The sequence below is a fragment of the Coenobita brevimanus genome, chromosome 96 (assembly GCF_032717465.1).
Source record: "Coenobita brevimanus isolate Jiangsu-jjx chromosome 96, ASM3271746v2, whole genome shotgun sequence".
Taxonomy (NCBI): domain Eukaryota; kingdom Metazoa; phylum Arthropoda; class Malacostraca; order Decapoda; family Coenobitidae; genus Coenobita; species Coenobita brevimanus.
Genome location: NC_137049.1, coordinates 5,153,906 through 5,170,438, shown reverse-complemented (window position 1 = coordinate 5,170,438; position 16,533 = coordinate 5,153,906). Strand labels below are relative to the sequence as shown.

The 16,533-nt window shown below is 41.4% G+C and overlaps 1 protein-coding gene across 1 annotated transcript in view; it reads right to left on the bottom strand.

Annotated features, from left to right (window-relative positions):
• Positions 1-919: 919 nt before the first annotated feature.
• The window catches only part of LOC145413422 (uncharacterized), a 96,229-nt gene continuing 80,615 nt past the window's right edge, over positions 920-16,533 (bottom strand). Inside the window, exon 13 of the mRNA XM_080283108.1 lies at positions 920-2,259. Coding sequence (XP_080139234.1) covers positions 920-2,259 — 1,340 coding nt within the window. The remainder of the gene's footprint in view (positions 2,260-16,533) is intronic.

Here is a 16,533-nt window from a genome sequence, read left to right as displayed (position 1 = left end):
AACAAAACCAAAGAACAGATCCCTTTTCTTTCCTATATATATTTCCTGAAGCTGTCAAACAATAAGTATGGCATCAGTGGTCCCTTTGCCTGACATAAACCCAAATGGCATCTCATCAGTATTCACTTCCTCTAATCATAACTTCTAGAACTCTCTCCATTACCTTAATTATCTGGTCCAAAAGTTTTATGCCTCTATAATTTCTTCTTTCTCCGGCATCACCCTTGCCCTTCTACACTTTTACAATCACACTTTTCAGCCAGTTATCTGGGATAATACATTCATATACCTGTATAGGGTAATCAAATTTGTCAAATTAGTAACTAACCCCACTCCCGTATTTCCTGAGACCTTCAGCATTTCAGCAATCAACCCAGAAGCACTTGGCGCCTTCCCCAACTGCATCCTGCTCATTGCCCTGCTCACAGTAGTAGCGTCAATCAAAGGCCATGGGCCAAACACTTTCCTTTTTGTTAAGACCTTTGTATAAAAAATGACTTCAAAATTAAAATAAATTTGTCATTATTACCAAAGAATAACAACTTTTATATGAAAGCCTTTTTCCTTCTGTAATAATGCACAAGATGAATTCAGTGTGAGAGCACAGTTTTGAATTACAATATTTTTCATTGTTCTTTTGTGTTTACAAACAAGTCAATAACCTATATAGGAGGAGGGAAGGGTAATAAAATAGAAAGATAAAGGAAAACCACATGGAAGATACAAGTTATGGAGGAGCAAAGGGTAAGCTAGTGAAATTATAGAAGAATAAAATTAACACTGAAATGAGGAAGACAAACAGACATGTCTGAAAATAACAAGAAAAATGAAAAGCTGTGATAAAGCGGGTATAGTGGTGATGTGAGACAGTGCTGGATGTGATACTGCAGAGAGAGGAAAGGATGTGTAAGAATAGAACCTAGGGAGATACAGGTTCTTGTTTCAGACCAGGAGGGTTGCAAGCATGGGCACGGAGAGCAGCTGGAGCTGTGAACATAATATGACAGGTTGGGCAGGAGTACACATGAATCACCTTCCCTCCCTCACCCTTCCCAACATCCTCAACCTCTTGCCCCAAAGCTTGCTCCTCCTCTTGTTCGTCATCTTCAATAGAAGGACAGTAAAGCTCGTACACCACATCTCCTTCCTCATATCCTTCCCCTAATTGATAATCCTCCTCCTCCACATAAATATTCTGTGCTGGGTTGTCATCACTATTACTGCCTCCAATTCTAGAGAAATGATAGTGGACTGGGCGGCGGGTGGGGTGCGGGGTGATGATGCTAGCTTGAGACTCACCATCAGGGGTGGGGGAGGCAGGAATAGTAGTATGGACAACTCTCATATGCACCGCAAGGCCTTCAGAGCCACGAAACTCTGCATCACAAGCTGGACAAGTGTGAGCATAGGGTATAGCTGAAACATCTCCATGTTTCCTCATGTGTGTCTTAAGATTGAACCCTGTCATGTGCCTTGCACCACAGATGTCACAAACAAAGCGCTTGTCATTGAGGTGTACAGCTCTGATGTGCCTTGCCACATGCTTATATGCCTTAAAAGCAGCACCACAGTGGTCACATGCATAGTCACGACGAGCACGGTGAGTGCGCAAATGGTCATGGTAAGCTCCTTTATGATTGTATGCTTTGTGACAAATTGGGCACTCAAAGCGTCCTTCGCCTGTGTGAATTACCATGTGATTTCGATACGATTCGGCAGTTTTTAGTCCCTTGCCACACTGCTTACATACATATTGCCGTTCATCTGTATGAACCTTCAAATGCCGCTTAAGGTACTCTTTGGTGGGGGCCTGGTATGTGCACTGGGGACAGCGGTAGCGTCGGGGAGCTCCATGCTTGAACATCCGGTGTACACTTAAGCTGATTTTCTGTGTAAATGTCTTGTCACAGTCAGGGCAAGTGAAGGAACCACGCCAGGGAGCCAAGCCCAAATGCACATGATTGAAGTGTACCTCAAACTTGCGCTTGGTTGAAAAGATGAGGTTGCACTCAGTGCACGGGTGTGCTTTGCGCACCCAGCGGCTGTCCCCTGACCCCCGCCGCCGTCGTCCCAACCCTGCACCCAGCTGCTGAGAGGAAGTTGTCTCCTCTGCCTCCTCCTTGCTGCCGCCCTCACCTGCCTCCCCACCACCAGCACCACGGTCTGCAATGAGAGGCAGAGTGAGGGACGGCTGCCACCTCCTGACACCAGGTAAGGTCTTCATTTTCAATATTTTCCTTCTTGAATCCAACTCCATATCTTAAATAAACATTTTTTTCCCTTGAATAAATTTTTTCTTAATATGGTGAAATTAATCACTTTTTAATCTAATACAAGTGTCCATCTGTATGTGAACATTCTTTATATTACAAATCATATACCACAGCATGAGTGGCCAATAATTATGTATACAGTGTGAGATGTTGAAGGAGGTAAGTGTCAATGGTAAGATCAAGATCTGAATATTGGCATGGCCACAACATTTAAAGGGACATGTCAATACACTGGAAGAGGTTACCTCACTGACGATTGCCATAAGGATGATACCATGCATGACAGCTGTTTTGTGAGAGGTTGGACAAGATTGAAGTGCTACCTATCAGAGAGAGAGGGGGGGGGGAATTGATAATGATGTTAAAAGGAGAAAGGAAATACAGGAACATGTGGACAGACTATATATCTCTTTGTGAATGATGATGGATGGACAGCAAGACAAAATGAGGAACAGTACTGTAGTTGTCTAAATAGTGCAAAAATGCTTAGTTTTCCTAATAAATGTACTGTATAGATATTTGGAAGAGTTTGGAATGGGAGGTGGCAACAGCAAGGAACATCTGTGTTAAAAAACAGACTAGATAAAAGTAAATATGGCGACATGGTTGTTCATTCTGTATATGGATGGGGTTATAGAATGTACGGCAGTGGATGTTGAAGTGGCCCTAATGAGAGAGGGCAGTGTTTGGAAACTTCCTGTACTGTTGTTTGCAGATGATACTGTGTTGTTAAGCGAAGACAAAGGGGAGCTGCAAGGCTTGGTGGATGAGTCTGGGAGAATGTGTAAGAAATGGAATCTAAAGGTGAATGTAGGGAAGAGTAAAGTCATGGTCTTTGAGGGAAATGAAGTCAGTGAATGTACGATGGGGTTCGATGAGGAGGAAATGGAAAATGTGAGTACATTTAAGTACTTGGGTAGTGTGGTGAGTAAGGATGGAAGTTTAGAGAGTGAGGTGCTGGAAAGAGTACAACAAGGAAGAAAGGTTCCTGGTTCCTAGAAAGCAGTGATAAGAAACAGGGAAGTGAGCATGGATGTGAAAAAGTTACTACATGACAGCATTGTGATACCAACTCTGACGTATGGAAGTGAAGCTTGGACCTTGTTGGAGGGACACAAGTCAAGAGTGAGAGCAAAGGAAATGAGTTATTTGAGAGAAGCATGTAGAGTCAAATGGAGAGACAGACTGACAAATGAGGAAGTGAAGGAGTGTTCTGGTGTGGATGTGGATGTGATAGGAAGCATTAGGAAAAGCACACTGAGGTGGTTTGGCCATGTGGAGAGGATGGCGATTGAGAGACTGATGAGGAGAATGTATGTGAGTGAAGTGGAGGAAGGAAGAGGGAGGGGGAGGCCAAAGATGAGATGGAGGGATGGAGAGGAGAGGTATATGTGAGAGGGGGGTGTGAGCTGGGAGTGGGGCAGTGAAATGGCGGGGGACAGGGCGACATGGAGGCGATATGTTTGTGGCAACTCCTTACGGGATTAAGGCGTCTGGCAATAGGTAGATAGATAGAAAACATAAGCTTAGCTTGCAGTGTAAACAAGTACATGTATCCACATGTGTATGATGGTGCACACACACACACACACACACACACACACACACTTCCATTCCTCCACCTCTACGACGGGTATGTAGCACCCTTCTAGCAGCAAACTCTCATCCCTTTTCTGTCCAACTCTCTAATGCAAGAATTAACCGTTACTCCCAGTCCTTCATTTATGCAACAGGTCAACTCTGGCACTGTCTCCCTCTGCCTGTATTTCCTGCTAGCTATGATCTCCAGTCTTTCAAACGCAGTGTGTCCAGACATCTTGAAATGAACGGATTTTGAATTTGGCTCTCTCTTGCATCTTGCTTTTCTCTTGGAAGGAACGGTTTGTGGGCTCGTGGCCTTTAGTTCCTTCTTCCTAGCATAAAACACACACACACACACACACACACACACAGCAGAGTGCATCCATGTGTTTAGATCCATCCATCCATCATCCAATCCTACACTGCCCCATGAGAAGCGTAGGAGCCCAGGGCTAGGCAATTGGTCCCGACATTTAAGATGAGAGTGACCAGCCTCACTCATCCCTGAGTGGCATTACATGAGCAATCAACCCCAACCACCCCTTGGATATAAACCTTCACCGGCTCAATCCGAATGAAGCGCAATAATACCCTCTAACCCACCAGGCGCCAAAATTTGGTTATATGGTTACCACCCAGCGTAGTAAATGGTTTCCTTGTGCACAGGAAACCATTTGGCTTGTCACTCAGTGTAGTGTCACCCACAGGCTGAAGGAAGTGGAAAAAATGAAGGAAAGAAAGACAGAAGAGGGAATGTAGTGTCACCCGTTGGCAGAAGGACAAGGAAAGAATGAAGGAAAGAAAGACAGAAGAGAATGGAAGAAAAGAAGGATGGAGAGGAAAGGGCAGACACCCGAGAGCAGCACTACATTGAGTGTTAAGATTGCATAATAAATATCTGCAGAAAAGAGACGGGACAACAGGAGCTTAGCTCAAACCTTGTATCATACAATTAGGTAAAAACACACACACACACACACACACACACACACACACACACACACAAAGCCGTCCTGAATAAATTAATAAAAAATTGAATCCTCAAGCAAAACCACCAATCTACTACCATAAAAAGGAAAAAAATTACAGGAGGACAGAGGAAGAATGTAAAACTATTTTTCTGGAGAGTGATGGATATGAAAGTAATTAAATGGTATGTGAGGAACTAGAAGTGAAGGAAACAAGGGGTATGGACATGAATGCAAAAAAGAGAGGAGTGAATAAAGATAAAACTAGTGCAGTACATTTATCATGTATAGTAATGTGGATGGGTTAATATTTAAGAAAAGGGCAATTGGAGACTATATAAATGAAAAGAAACCTAAAACTCTTTGCTTGGTGGAGACTAAATTGCCCGAAGATGTTGATACAAAATACCTGTATTTTGGATGGAACAATTATCATATTTGGAGGAAGGATAGAGAAAGCAAATTTGGGGGAGGTACAGTAAAAGTCCAATTCTTCGGCATCCAATTCCCCAGCAAATCTGATATTTCAGCAGTTTTGAGAAATAGTCCCATTTACGAAAATCTCTGATCATTCGGCAGATTTTCTGATTTTTTTCGTCAGTCTTCAAATTCTCCATGAGTCCTTAGAGCCTGTTGCAGGACCTTCTACTGCTGGGGACTTCTTCCAGCAGCAGCAGAGTCCAATCAACCCCTTCTATTGTACATATGTAAATAAGGAACCTACTATAAGTTTAGGTAAGTGCATGTGAACTTGTAGGCCTACTGTACCATTACATTTATATACAGTATGTTCACTAATTTCTTTATTTTTCATATTCATGTATAGTACTGTATTCATTACAGTATTGTACAGTATCAAACAGTATACAGTACTCTCTCCAAGCACATTTGTAATGATATGAGTGGTGATGATAGTGTTCACCGAAACATATAAGGTACTGAGTGGGTAGGGTTTTTGATAATTCGGCAATTTTGATTTTTCGGCACTAGCCTGGTCCCATAGATGCCGAAAAATAGGACTTCTACTGTATAATGATTTTAACCCGTAATGACTTAAGAGCAAAAAATATAGAAATTGAAAATACCATGGCTGAACTTTTGGTAGCTGAAACAGAGGACAGTTATGGAGAAAAAATAGATGTAACAGTATTTTATATGCCTCCCAAAACTAGGGCATGGACAAAAGATTATGAAGAGTTAATAAATGAATCCACTATTAAACTAAAGATTATAACTGAATGAAGAAAAAGAATAATAATAATGGGAGATTTCAATTGTAGAGAAGTTGACTGGGAAAGTATGGATGCTGGGAGCAATGAGGAATCATGGGGAAATAAATTAACGGAAATGGTGATGGAAAACATGTTAACCCAAGTAATTAAAGAGAATACAAGAATCAGGGGTGATGACGAACCATCAAGGCGCGACTTAGTATTCACAATGGACCCATATGATGTGAGAAACATAACCTACCAATGCCCCTTTGGTAAAATTGATTATCTAGTTATTGAGATGGAAGTGGTGGGAGTAAGGGAAGGAGAAAGAGATGAAAAACACAAAGAAAATAAATACAATTACTGGAAGGCAGACTTTGCTTCCCTGAGAACTTTTTCCAAAATGTAGACTGGAGTAAAATGAATATGATCACAAATGTTGATGAGAAATATGAGCTTCTGACAGATGTGTATAAAACAGGAGTTAGTGAATATGTTCCAAAATTTTCTGCAGCTATGGAAAGGAAGAAAGAATGGTTTAACAACACATGAAGAATGACACATGAGGCAAGAAAAAGTGCATGGAATAAAGTGAGAAGGTATAGTGAAAGGGCTTGGGAGGAGTACTGTACAAGCAGGTCCATCTATCTATCTATTGCCAGATGCCATAATCCCGTAAGGGATGGCCTTTTGACTTTGAGTTATTTGTTTTACAGGGAGGGGCACTAACCCTCCACCAACCCACTTGCTGACACATATGGAGCACATATGGTTTGGTTATATGGTTACCACCCAGCACTGTAAATGGTTTCTTTGCTTACAGGAAACTATTTGGCTTGTCACTCAATGTAAAGCCACCTGTAAAGGAAAGAAATGCAATAAGAAGTGACAGGAAAGATGGAAGAAATAAGAAGAGAGGAAGGAAGCCAAAGAAAAAGAATGATACAGGCTAAGGAGGAAGCAGACAGCACTACATCAAGTGAGTGGATGATGGTTGCCACCACCTGCAGGTAAGAAATGAATATGTAAGGGTGCGGAGAGAAGAAGAAAGGAAATATGAAAAAGATATTGTAACTAAATGTAAAAAAAAGAGATGAAATTATTTTACAGGTTTGTAAATGGTAAAATGAAAGTTAAGGACAGCATAATATGATTGAGGGATGGAGATGCAACTTATGAAGGAGACGATGAACTGTGTGAAATTATGAATAACAAACTGCAGTCAGTCTTTGTGTTGGAAGAGGAATTTAGAGAAGCTGAAATAGAACCAAGGATGACGGGAATGGCAGAAATTACTGTTCACGTGAATGAGGTGCTGCAGCTGATGAGGGATTTGGATGTAAGAAAAGCAATGGGACCAGATGGTGTGGCTGGCTGGATCCTGAAGGAATGTGCTGACCAGTTAGTGTGGCCTGTTTATGTCATCATCAAGACTTTGCCGGAAAATGGACAGTTACTTACAGATTGGAAAGAAGCAAGTATTGTGCCAATCTTCAAGGAAGGAGATAGGGAAGATCCACTCAATTACAGACCTGTATCACTTACTAGTATTGTTTATAAAATTTGCGAGAAAATTATTAGAAAAAGATGGATAAAGTATTTAGAAGAAAATGAAGTGATAACATCAAGACAATTTGGTTTTAGGGAAGGAAGATCATGTGTTACTAACCTATTAAGTTTCTACAGTTGGGTAATAGATGTCATACAAGAGAGAGAGATGGGCAGATTGTGTCTAACTTTATCTCAAGAAAGCATTTGACAGGGTGTCTTATAGGAGACTGCTGTGGAAGTTGAAGACCTTTGGAGGGGTCCATGGGAAACTATTAAAGTGGATGGAAGATTATTAAACAAGAAGGCAGATGAGAACAGTTATAAGAGACAAGGTTTCACAGTGGAGAAACGTGACTAGCAGAGTACCCAGGGCTCTGTCTTAGCCCCAGTAATGTTTCTGATATATGTAAATGATTTACCACAAGGTTTTAAGAGTTACATAAGTATGTTCGCAGATGATGCTAAAATCATGAAATATATTAAAAGTACTGATAGTTGTAAAAAACTGCAAGAGGGACTTGGACAAACTCCACAGATGGAGCCAGACTTGGAAACTGGATTTTAATGCCAGGAAGTGTCCATCCATCCATCCATCCATCATCCAATTCTACGTTGCCCCATGAGGAGCGTAGAAGCCCGGGGCTAGGCAATTTGGTCCTGACATTTAAGATGGGAGTGACCAACCTCACTCATCCCTGAGTGGCATTACATGAGCAATAACCCCAACCACCCCTTGGATAAAAACCTTCACCAGCTCAATCCAATTGGAGTGCTGTAATTACCCACTAAACCACCAGGTGCCATAAATTGGTTATATGGTTACTACCCAGCATAGTAAATGATTTCCTGGTGTACAGGAAACCATTAGGCTTGTCACTCAGTGTATAGAAATGGGAACGAGTGAAAAAGGACCACACTGGACATATAACATGGGCAGTGAGATAATTTGTAAAAGAAAAGAGGAGAAAGGCTTGGAAGTGATTATTCAGGATGACTTGTCACCAGAAAAGTCCATCCATCCATCCATCATCCAATCCTATGTTGCCCCATGAGTAGCATAGGAGCCCGGGGCTAGGCAGTTGGTCCTGATATTTAAGATAAGAGTGACCAACCTCACTCATCCCTGAGTGGCATTACGTGAGCAATAGACCCCAACCACCCCTTGGATATAAAACCTTCACTGGCTCAATCTGACTGGAGCACAATAATTACCCACTAAAGCACCAGGCGCCAAAATTTGGTTATATGGTTACCACCCAGCGTAGTAAATGGTTTCCTGGTGTACAGGAAACCATTTGGCTTGTCACTCAGTGTAGAGTCACCCACAGGCAGAAGGACGAGGAAAGAATGAAGGAATGAAAGACACAAGAGGGAGTGTAAAGTCATCCATAGGCAGAAAGACAAGGAAAGACTGAAGGAAAGAAAGACAAAAGAAGATGGAAGGAAAGAAGGATGGAGCGGAAAGGGCAAACACCCGAGAGCAGCACTACATTGAGTGAGTGGATGATGAGTGCCACCACGTACCACTAGGCACATAAACAAAATCATTGGAGGAACTTATGGATTACGGACCAACATGAGAGTGGCTTTTAACTACAGTACCCTCATGTCCAAGACATTTCGCGTCCAAGACGGAGACCATAAATAATAATCCAAAATATTGCTATAATACAGTTACATACATCCAATACAGAACCAATGGTTTATAATGGCTCAAATCTGAGGAGAATACAGCTATAATGGTCTCACCCGGTCCAGCACGGTTCCCGCAACCGGGAGAGTGATGTGCTTGAGATGTTGTCTAATAAAATATTGGCATCTGGTCACATGATGAACAGGCTTGGCTTGCTTTCGTCTCTCACCAGAGCATCATGGACACACTTACCCCATGTTGCACTCAGTATTTGCTCCTAGGTTACTGCCACTCCTTACATAACCATGCCTAAGAAATCATCTGCTAACCCCTTGAAGCACTGCCATCTACCTCAGGGTACTAAGCTGGAGGAAATTGAGCTACTAAGCTGGAGATAGGCACAGAAACACACATTTTCAAGGTGAGGAAATTTGTTTTGGCGCAAAAATAGTTCTAGGTTGATGTTTTCAGGGGCACTTTTCGAAGATTTTGTGACAAAATTAATTTTTACCATAAGGTCTTGTGTTGGTCCAAGACGTTTTTCGTCCTAAACGTGACCCTCAGGCGACAGTATTACCGTCTTGGACGCGAGGGTACTGTATATGGACGAGGAAATGCTGAGGGAGTTGATAGTGACCATGATAAGACCAAGACTGGAGTATGCAGCTGTGGTATGGTCACCTCATTTGAAGAAGCATATTGATATAGAGAGGGTTCAACGGATGGCAACGAGGATGATACCATGCTTAAGGGAACTCACCTATGAGGAAAGACTGGAAAAACTGAAGTTACCAACACTGCATGAGAGAAGGGAAAGAGGTGACTTGATCACGATATTTAGAAATGTAAGAGAATTGCAAAGGGTGGGTAGAGAGGATCTTTTTGTGTTGAATGATGGAAGAACAAGAGGTCATGACTTCAAGTTGAGGAAAAGTAGATGCTTTAATGATCTTAAAAGGTCCAGTTTACCGAACAGAAGCATAAGTATTTGGAATGACTTAGATGAAGAGGTGGTGCATGCAAAGAACATTCATGTGTTTAAAACTAGACTAGATAAATGTATATATGGAGACATGACAACATGAGCTGAGCTCAATTCCTGTATACTACAAACAGGTCAATACAAATAGGTAAATACACACACACACACACACACACACACACACACACACACACACACACACACACACACACACACACACACAAACCATCCTGAATAATAAAAAATTGAATCCTCAAGCAAAACCACCAATCTACTACCCTAAAAAAAAGTTTGGGTAAGATTAAACTATCACAAATGTAGCCAACACATGCTTTATCTGGTGGGAAAATAAAGCTTCCAAATTATCAAAAATCCTCCATAACATGTATCTTGAGAGGAGTTCTTATTCTCTTCTTCCCCTGATCTAATGCCTGCCTGAAACCATATCCTTATGTCCTGATTTCATTACTGTATTATTAACATAGATTACTGGAAGTGTTATGCCCACATTACTGTTAAACAAATAAACACATCATTTATTATACTGTATTATGTAACAGTCTATATATAACCAGATGCTCCACTATGCAAGACACAATATAAAGAAAAAAGGAGTAAAGAATAAAGTAGGACTTATAAAGGGATTAGTTTACTGAGCATACAAAGAAAGGTGTGTGGTGGGGTGCTTAAACAGATAGTGTGCAGCATACCAGAAGATTACATAAGTGAGGAACAATGTGATTTCAGAAAGGATAGGGGATGTATAGATCAGATATTTACAGGGAGAATTCTAGTGTGTGTGTGTGTGTGTGTGTGTGTGTAATAATCTAAGAGTTGAAAGTGACGACTGTGGGTACAGGAACAAAACCGAGGTTAAATGGTGATGAATGAAGTCTGTTAACCTGCCTATATGCTGATGATGCTCTTTTGATGGGAGAAATTGAAAAGGATTTGCAAAAGAAAGTACAGTAAGTGATTTTGATGGAATCTGCACAAGAAAATTACAAGTGAATGTGATGAAAAGTAAAATAATGGTATATATGTGAAAGGAAATAATATGACACAAAATATACTGGCAAACAGTGAAGGAAAAAGAGGGAGAAAAAATATAGTGATTTGCAGCATTCAGACAAGTGGTAAAATGCACAGGCTGATTAATTTGGGGAGCTACATTGTGTAAATATGCCAAGCTGGAGAGTAAGGTCAAGGAAAGCTCATTTCAGGGGAGAAGAATAATTGGAAAGCTTGGTTCCTTCATTCTTTCCTTGTCCTTCTGCCTACAGGTAACTTTACACTCTCTCTTCTGTCTTTCTTTCCTTCATTCTTTCCTCTTCCTTCTGCCTGTGGGTGACTCTACACTGAGTGACAAGCCAAATGGTTTCCTGTACACCAGGAAACCATTTACTACGCTGGGTGGTACCATACAACCAAATTTTGGCGCGTGATGATTTGGTGGGTAATTATTGCGCTCCAGTCGGATTGAGCCGGTGAAGATTAATATCCAAGGGGTGATTGGGGTTGACTGCTCATGTAATGCCATTCAGGGATGAGTGAGTCTGGTCACTCTCATCTTAAATGTCGGGACCAACAAGCCCCGGGCTCCTACGCTCCTCATGGGGCAATGAAGGATTGGTTGATGGACAGATGGATGGATGGTTGAATACTGAAGGGTAAAGATTTAGTATGAAGGTTAAGACAGCCCTGTGTCAAAGTGTTTTACTGCCAGCACTCTTGTATGGGAGTGAAAACCAAGCAGTGGGTGAGAGAATTTTCCAGGTTCCAAGCTATAAAAATGATCTTACTCAGGCGGCTGCAAACAAGAGGAGGAGGGATGATTTAAGTAACCGTGAAATTTATAATTGTCATGGAATGGCAGAAAGAGCTATAGCAGTGAGATGTGGAATTACATTACCGAGTGAAAAAAGAAACGTACATATGATAGCATATCAACTAATGTTTGTGAAAAGATCAAGGGGAGTGTTGGTAAAGGCAGACCTTATTTATGTGCTATGGATGAGAAGAATGGAACAATGCAGCGGCGTCTGAAAAAGTGAGACAGGTATGTGAGGATTAAATAGCCTGGAGGCATTTCTGTTATGGCCATCCACTGTCTGGAGTTCTTAGAAGGTAGACCTCAGTGGTGATGATGATGATGATGATCATGATGATGATGAACAGAAGCTCTAAGTGTAGAGTGTACAGGGCTGAACAATGAAAAAGGGTTAATGATATCATGAAAGACTTGGCATTTATTTGTGTCTCCAACTCTAAGCACATATTTAACAGCACATTCCTCATGGCTCAGCAGTTCTCTGTTATGTCACACATCTTCAAAAGTCACTGCCTTGGCACCAATACCCACCATCCATATTGAATACTCAAAAGACTATCTCAATCAGGACCGACATGATGGTAACAGTGGATGTGTTTTCATGACACTGTATGTTTTGTGGAAGATTAGAAAAGTCTGCTGCAATATACGGTAACAATGTAATCATGAACCTATTCCCAGACCCAGTCTTGAAATGAACAGATTTCTTTTGGGAGAGGAAACAATTTCTCTAACTACATCACCTAGACCATCAGATGTGTCTTGGAAGTGCGAAGAGGAATTCTGTTTTCTGGTAATATGATTTGTGGTACTGGAGATGGGGCAAGAGGGAAACCTGGAGCTATCTGCATTGCTAAAGTTAGGAGAGGATGGAAGAAGTTAAGGAAAATGTTATGTCTCTTGAAACTGAGAGACTCCCTTTACATCATGGGATAACTGTGTGATGCATGTGTGAGAAGTGTATTGCCTATGGTAGTAAAACCTGGGCAAAATACAGAGATGTGCATAGGTTTGAGCATTCAGAGATGAGGACTGCAAGGTGGATGGGTACTGCTTCCCTAAATAACAAAGCTGCACATGGCAAAATTCAGAATGAGGAGCTGAGAATGAGTGGGAATCAGATGAATAGGGTATAGCACCAAGAGGTAGATGGGAAGAGGTTCTGTTAGGTAAAATGACTGAACAGATATAGTGCCAGAGACTTCAGCACAGACAGTTCATCCATCCATCCATCCATCATCCAATCCTATATTGCCCCATGAGAAGCGTAGGAGCCCAGGGCTAGGCAGTTGGTCCCGACATTTAAGATGAGAGTGACCAGCCTCACTCATCCCTGAGTGGCATTACATGAGCAATCAACCCCAACCATCCCCTGGATATAAACCTTCACCAGCTCAATCCGATTGGAGTGCAATAATTACCCACTAAACCACCAGGCGCCAAAATTTGGTTATATGGTTACCACCCAGCATAGAAAATGGTTTCCTGGTGCACAGGAAACCATTTGGCTTGTCACTCAGTGTAGAGTCACCCATGAGCTGAAGGAAGTGGAAAGAATGAAGGAAAGAAAGGCAGCAGAGGGAGTGTAAAGTCACCCGTAGGCAGAAGGACAAGGAAAGAATGAAGGAAAGAAAGACAGAAGAGAATGGAAGGAAAGAAGGATGGAGAGGAAAGGGCAGACACCCGAGAGCAGCACTACATCGAGTGAGTGGATGGTGAGCGCCCCTTACCACAGGTAACTCTGCTGTCATGGAAGCAAGTACAAAATCTTTCTAAATATAAATAAATGAAACAAAACAGAGAAGTATGAATGCAGTGCTAAACAGGACTGCAATGACCCCATTTTACTTACATTCATATTGCAACAGTATTTATATATATTTGTTCTTCCTACTTTTAACATCTTCATGACAAGATATCCCATTAAGCAAGATGAAACAATCCACTGGTGGCAAGAAAAACATATAAAATATGTCACTGTACCTTAGAGGCTAATGGAGATAGTTTCTAACTCCAGCACATGCCAGCAACTCCCCTAAGGTGAATAAAACTCTCTGCCAGTAGCAAGATTAAATGTGATGCATCCTATCATGAAGGGGTTATGATATATGGCTAGTTGTTGATCCTACCTCACTCCACCCTAAATTGGAAAAGAAGTCTGGATGATGATGATGATGATGATGATGATGATGATGATGATGATGATAGCGATGATGATACAAAAAAAAAAAATAATAATCTAAACAAAATTCTTCTCAACATTGCTCACATAATTCTGGATATGGATCAGAGACTGAGAGTGCAGATAATTTTTCATAATATTCTTCCATGTACTTAATTATGACAAGTTACTGGATGGGTGTAAAACTCAGGACATACTAGTATCCTAACTATGTGTACCCAGGTATATGTACCTACTTAATGTCACTCATCACCAAAGGTAAACGGCCTCACAAAATCCTTGGATTCGTTTTGTTTTGTTTGTAAAGGCTCCAACATCTTGCATGCATTGACCTTGGTCACCTAATGGTGGCTTTCCAAGCTGCACGATCTCTGGCAGCCTCCCTATTCAGTCCCTTATCCCTGAGGTCACACTATGATCTCGTTTCAGTCTTTTTCAGTCTGCCTGTTGCAACCCTACCCACAACGTTCACACTTCTCACTTTCAGCACCCAATTGTCATTTCTTATCCTCTCCACATGCCCAAACCATCTCAATCCACTTCTCCTCACCAACACCAATACACTCCAGTCCCATCCTTCCTCTTAACTCATCCATTGTAAACCTAGCCCTCCCTGGCCTCGCATTCATGGACATACTGCACATTCACCTAATTATTATAATTTCTGTATGTCTGAGCCCATGAATATCCTCTTCCTTTACTGCCCTGGTCTTACTACCATACAGGGACAAAAACTAAATAAAATAAATGCATGATATCATGGTAATATGACTTCCACTGTAGAGGCTAAAGAACACTGAACTTCCTGCTTCCTGTACAAAAGACAGCCATAGGATCTCATTATCAAATATCCATCCATCTATTCATCATCCAATGAGGAACGTAGGAGCCCGGGCCTAGGCAAGTTGGTCCTGACATTTAAGATGAGAATGACCACCCTCACTTATCCCTGAGCGACATTATGTGAGCAATAAACCCCAACCACCCCTTGGATATAAACCTTCACTGGCTCAATCCGACTGAAGAGCTGTAATTACCCACTAAGCAACCAGGTGCCAAAATATGGTTATATACTGTAGTTACCACCCAGCATAGTAAATGGTTTCCTGGTGTACAAGAAACCATGTGGCTTGTCACTCAGTCTTGAATCACCCACAGGTAGAAGGAAGAAAACAATGAAGGAAAGAAAAACAGAAAAGGAAGCATAAAGTCACCTGTAGGCAGAAGGAAGAGCAAAGAATGAAGGAAAGAATGACAGAATAGAATGGAAGGAAAGAAGGAAGGAGGAGAGGAAAGTGCAACACCCGAGAGCAGCATTACATCGAGTGGATGGTGAGTGCCCCTAATCCACAAAGGTATGATAAAAAATACTGAAGAAGTGAATGAAAAATATTGTCGATCTCCTTACACATTAGTAGCAGTTTCATGGAGATTCAGTCTGAAGCAACAAGAGGATGGAAGGAAAGAAGATGGAGGAGAGGAAAGGGCAACACCCGAGAGCAGCATTACATCGAGTGGATGGTGAGTGCCGCTAATCCACAAAGGTATAATAAAAAACATTGATGAAATGAATGAAAAATATTGTCGATCTCCTTACACATTAGTAGCAGTTTCATGGAGATTCAGTCTGAAGCAACAATGGTACATGACTGAAATCTCTAACAACAAGTAAAAATCAGCTGTGCATCAGCTATTAACATTTTTACTATGAGTTATACACATCTCCAGTCAATAAAAACAGTATGAGGGGGGGCCCCAAAACTCCAAGAACAGATCAATAGTGCGGGGAAAAAGGAAAAGTTCTCTGTTGCGCCAGTATGCATCACTTGCATACAGTCTGGTGAATCGTTCTGCCACTTGACATCACACTGAGAGGGTGAGGTCTGTATTTCTGGCATTTTTACCTTGTTCATGCACATGACTACTGCAATTTTCATCCTCAAACCACTATGGCAGATCTGAATGGGCAGAGCGTGCATTATTTATTTATTTATGTTTTTTTTTTTTTTTTTTTTGCTTCGGAAAACCACAGTTGAGGCAGTGACAATGCTTAAGCAAGCTTTCAAGGAGCAGGCTATGAAAAAAAACAAGTCTATGAATGGGGTGTGCATTTTAAAAAAGGCAACATGTCATTCCAAGGCTTTCCACATCCTGGCCATCCTTCAACCTCTCAAACAAATGAAAACATTGAGAAAATTTGAAAGGCAATTTTGGAAGTGGAGGTCACATTTCTTGAGCTTAATCCAATGGATTTTGACATGAGATCTTGGCATGCACCAATTATCGGCAATATTAGTCCCCCATTTTCTAACGAAAGA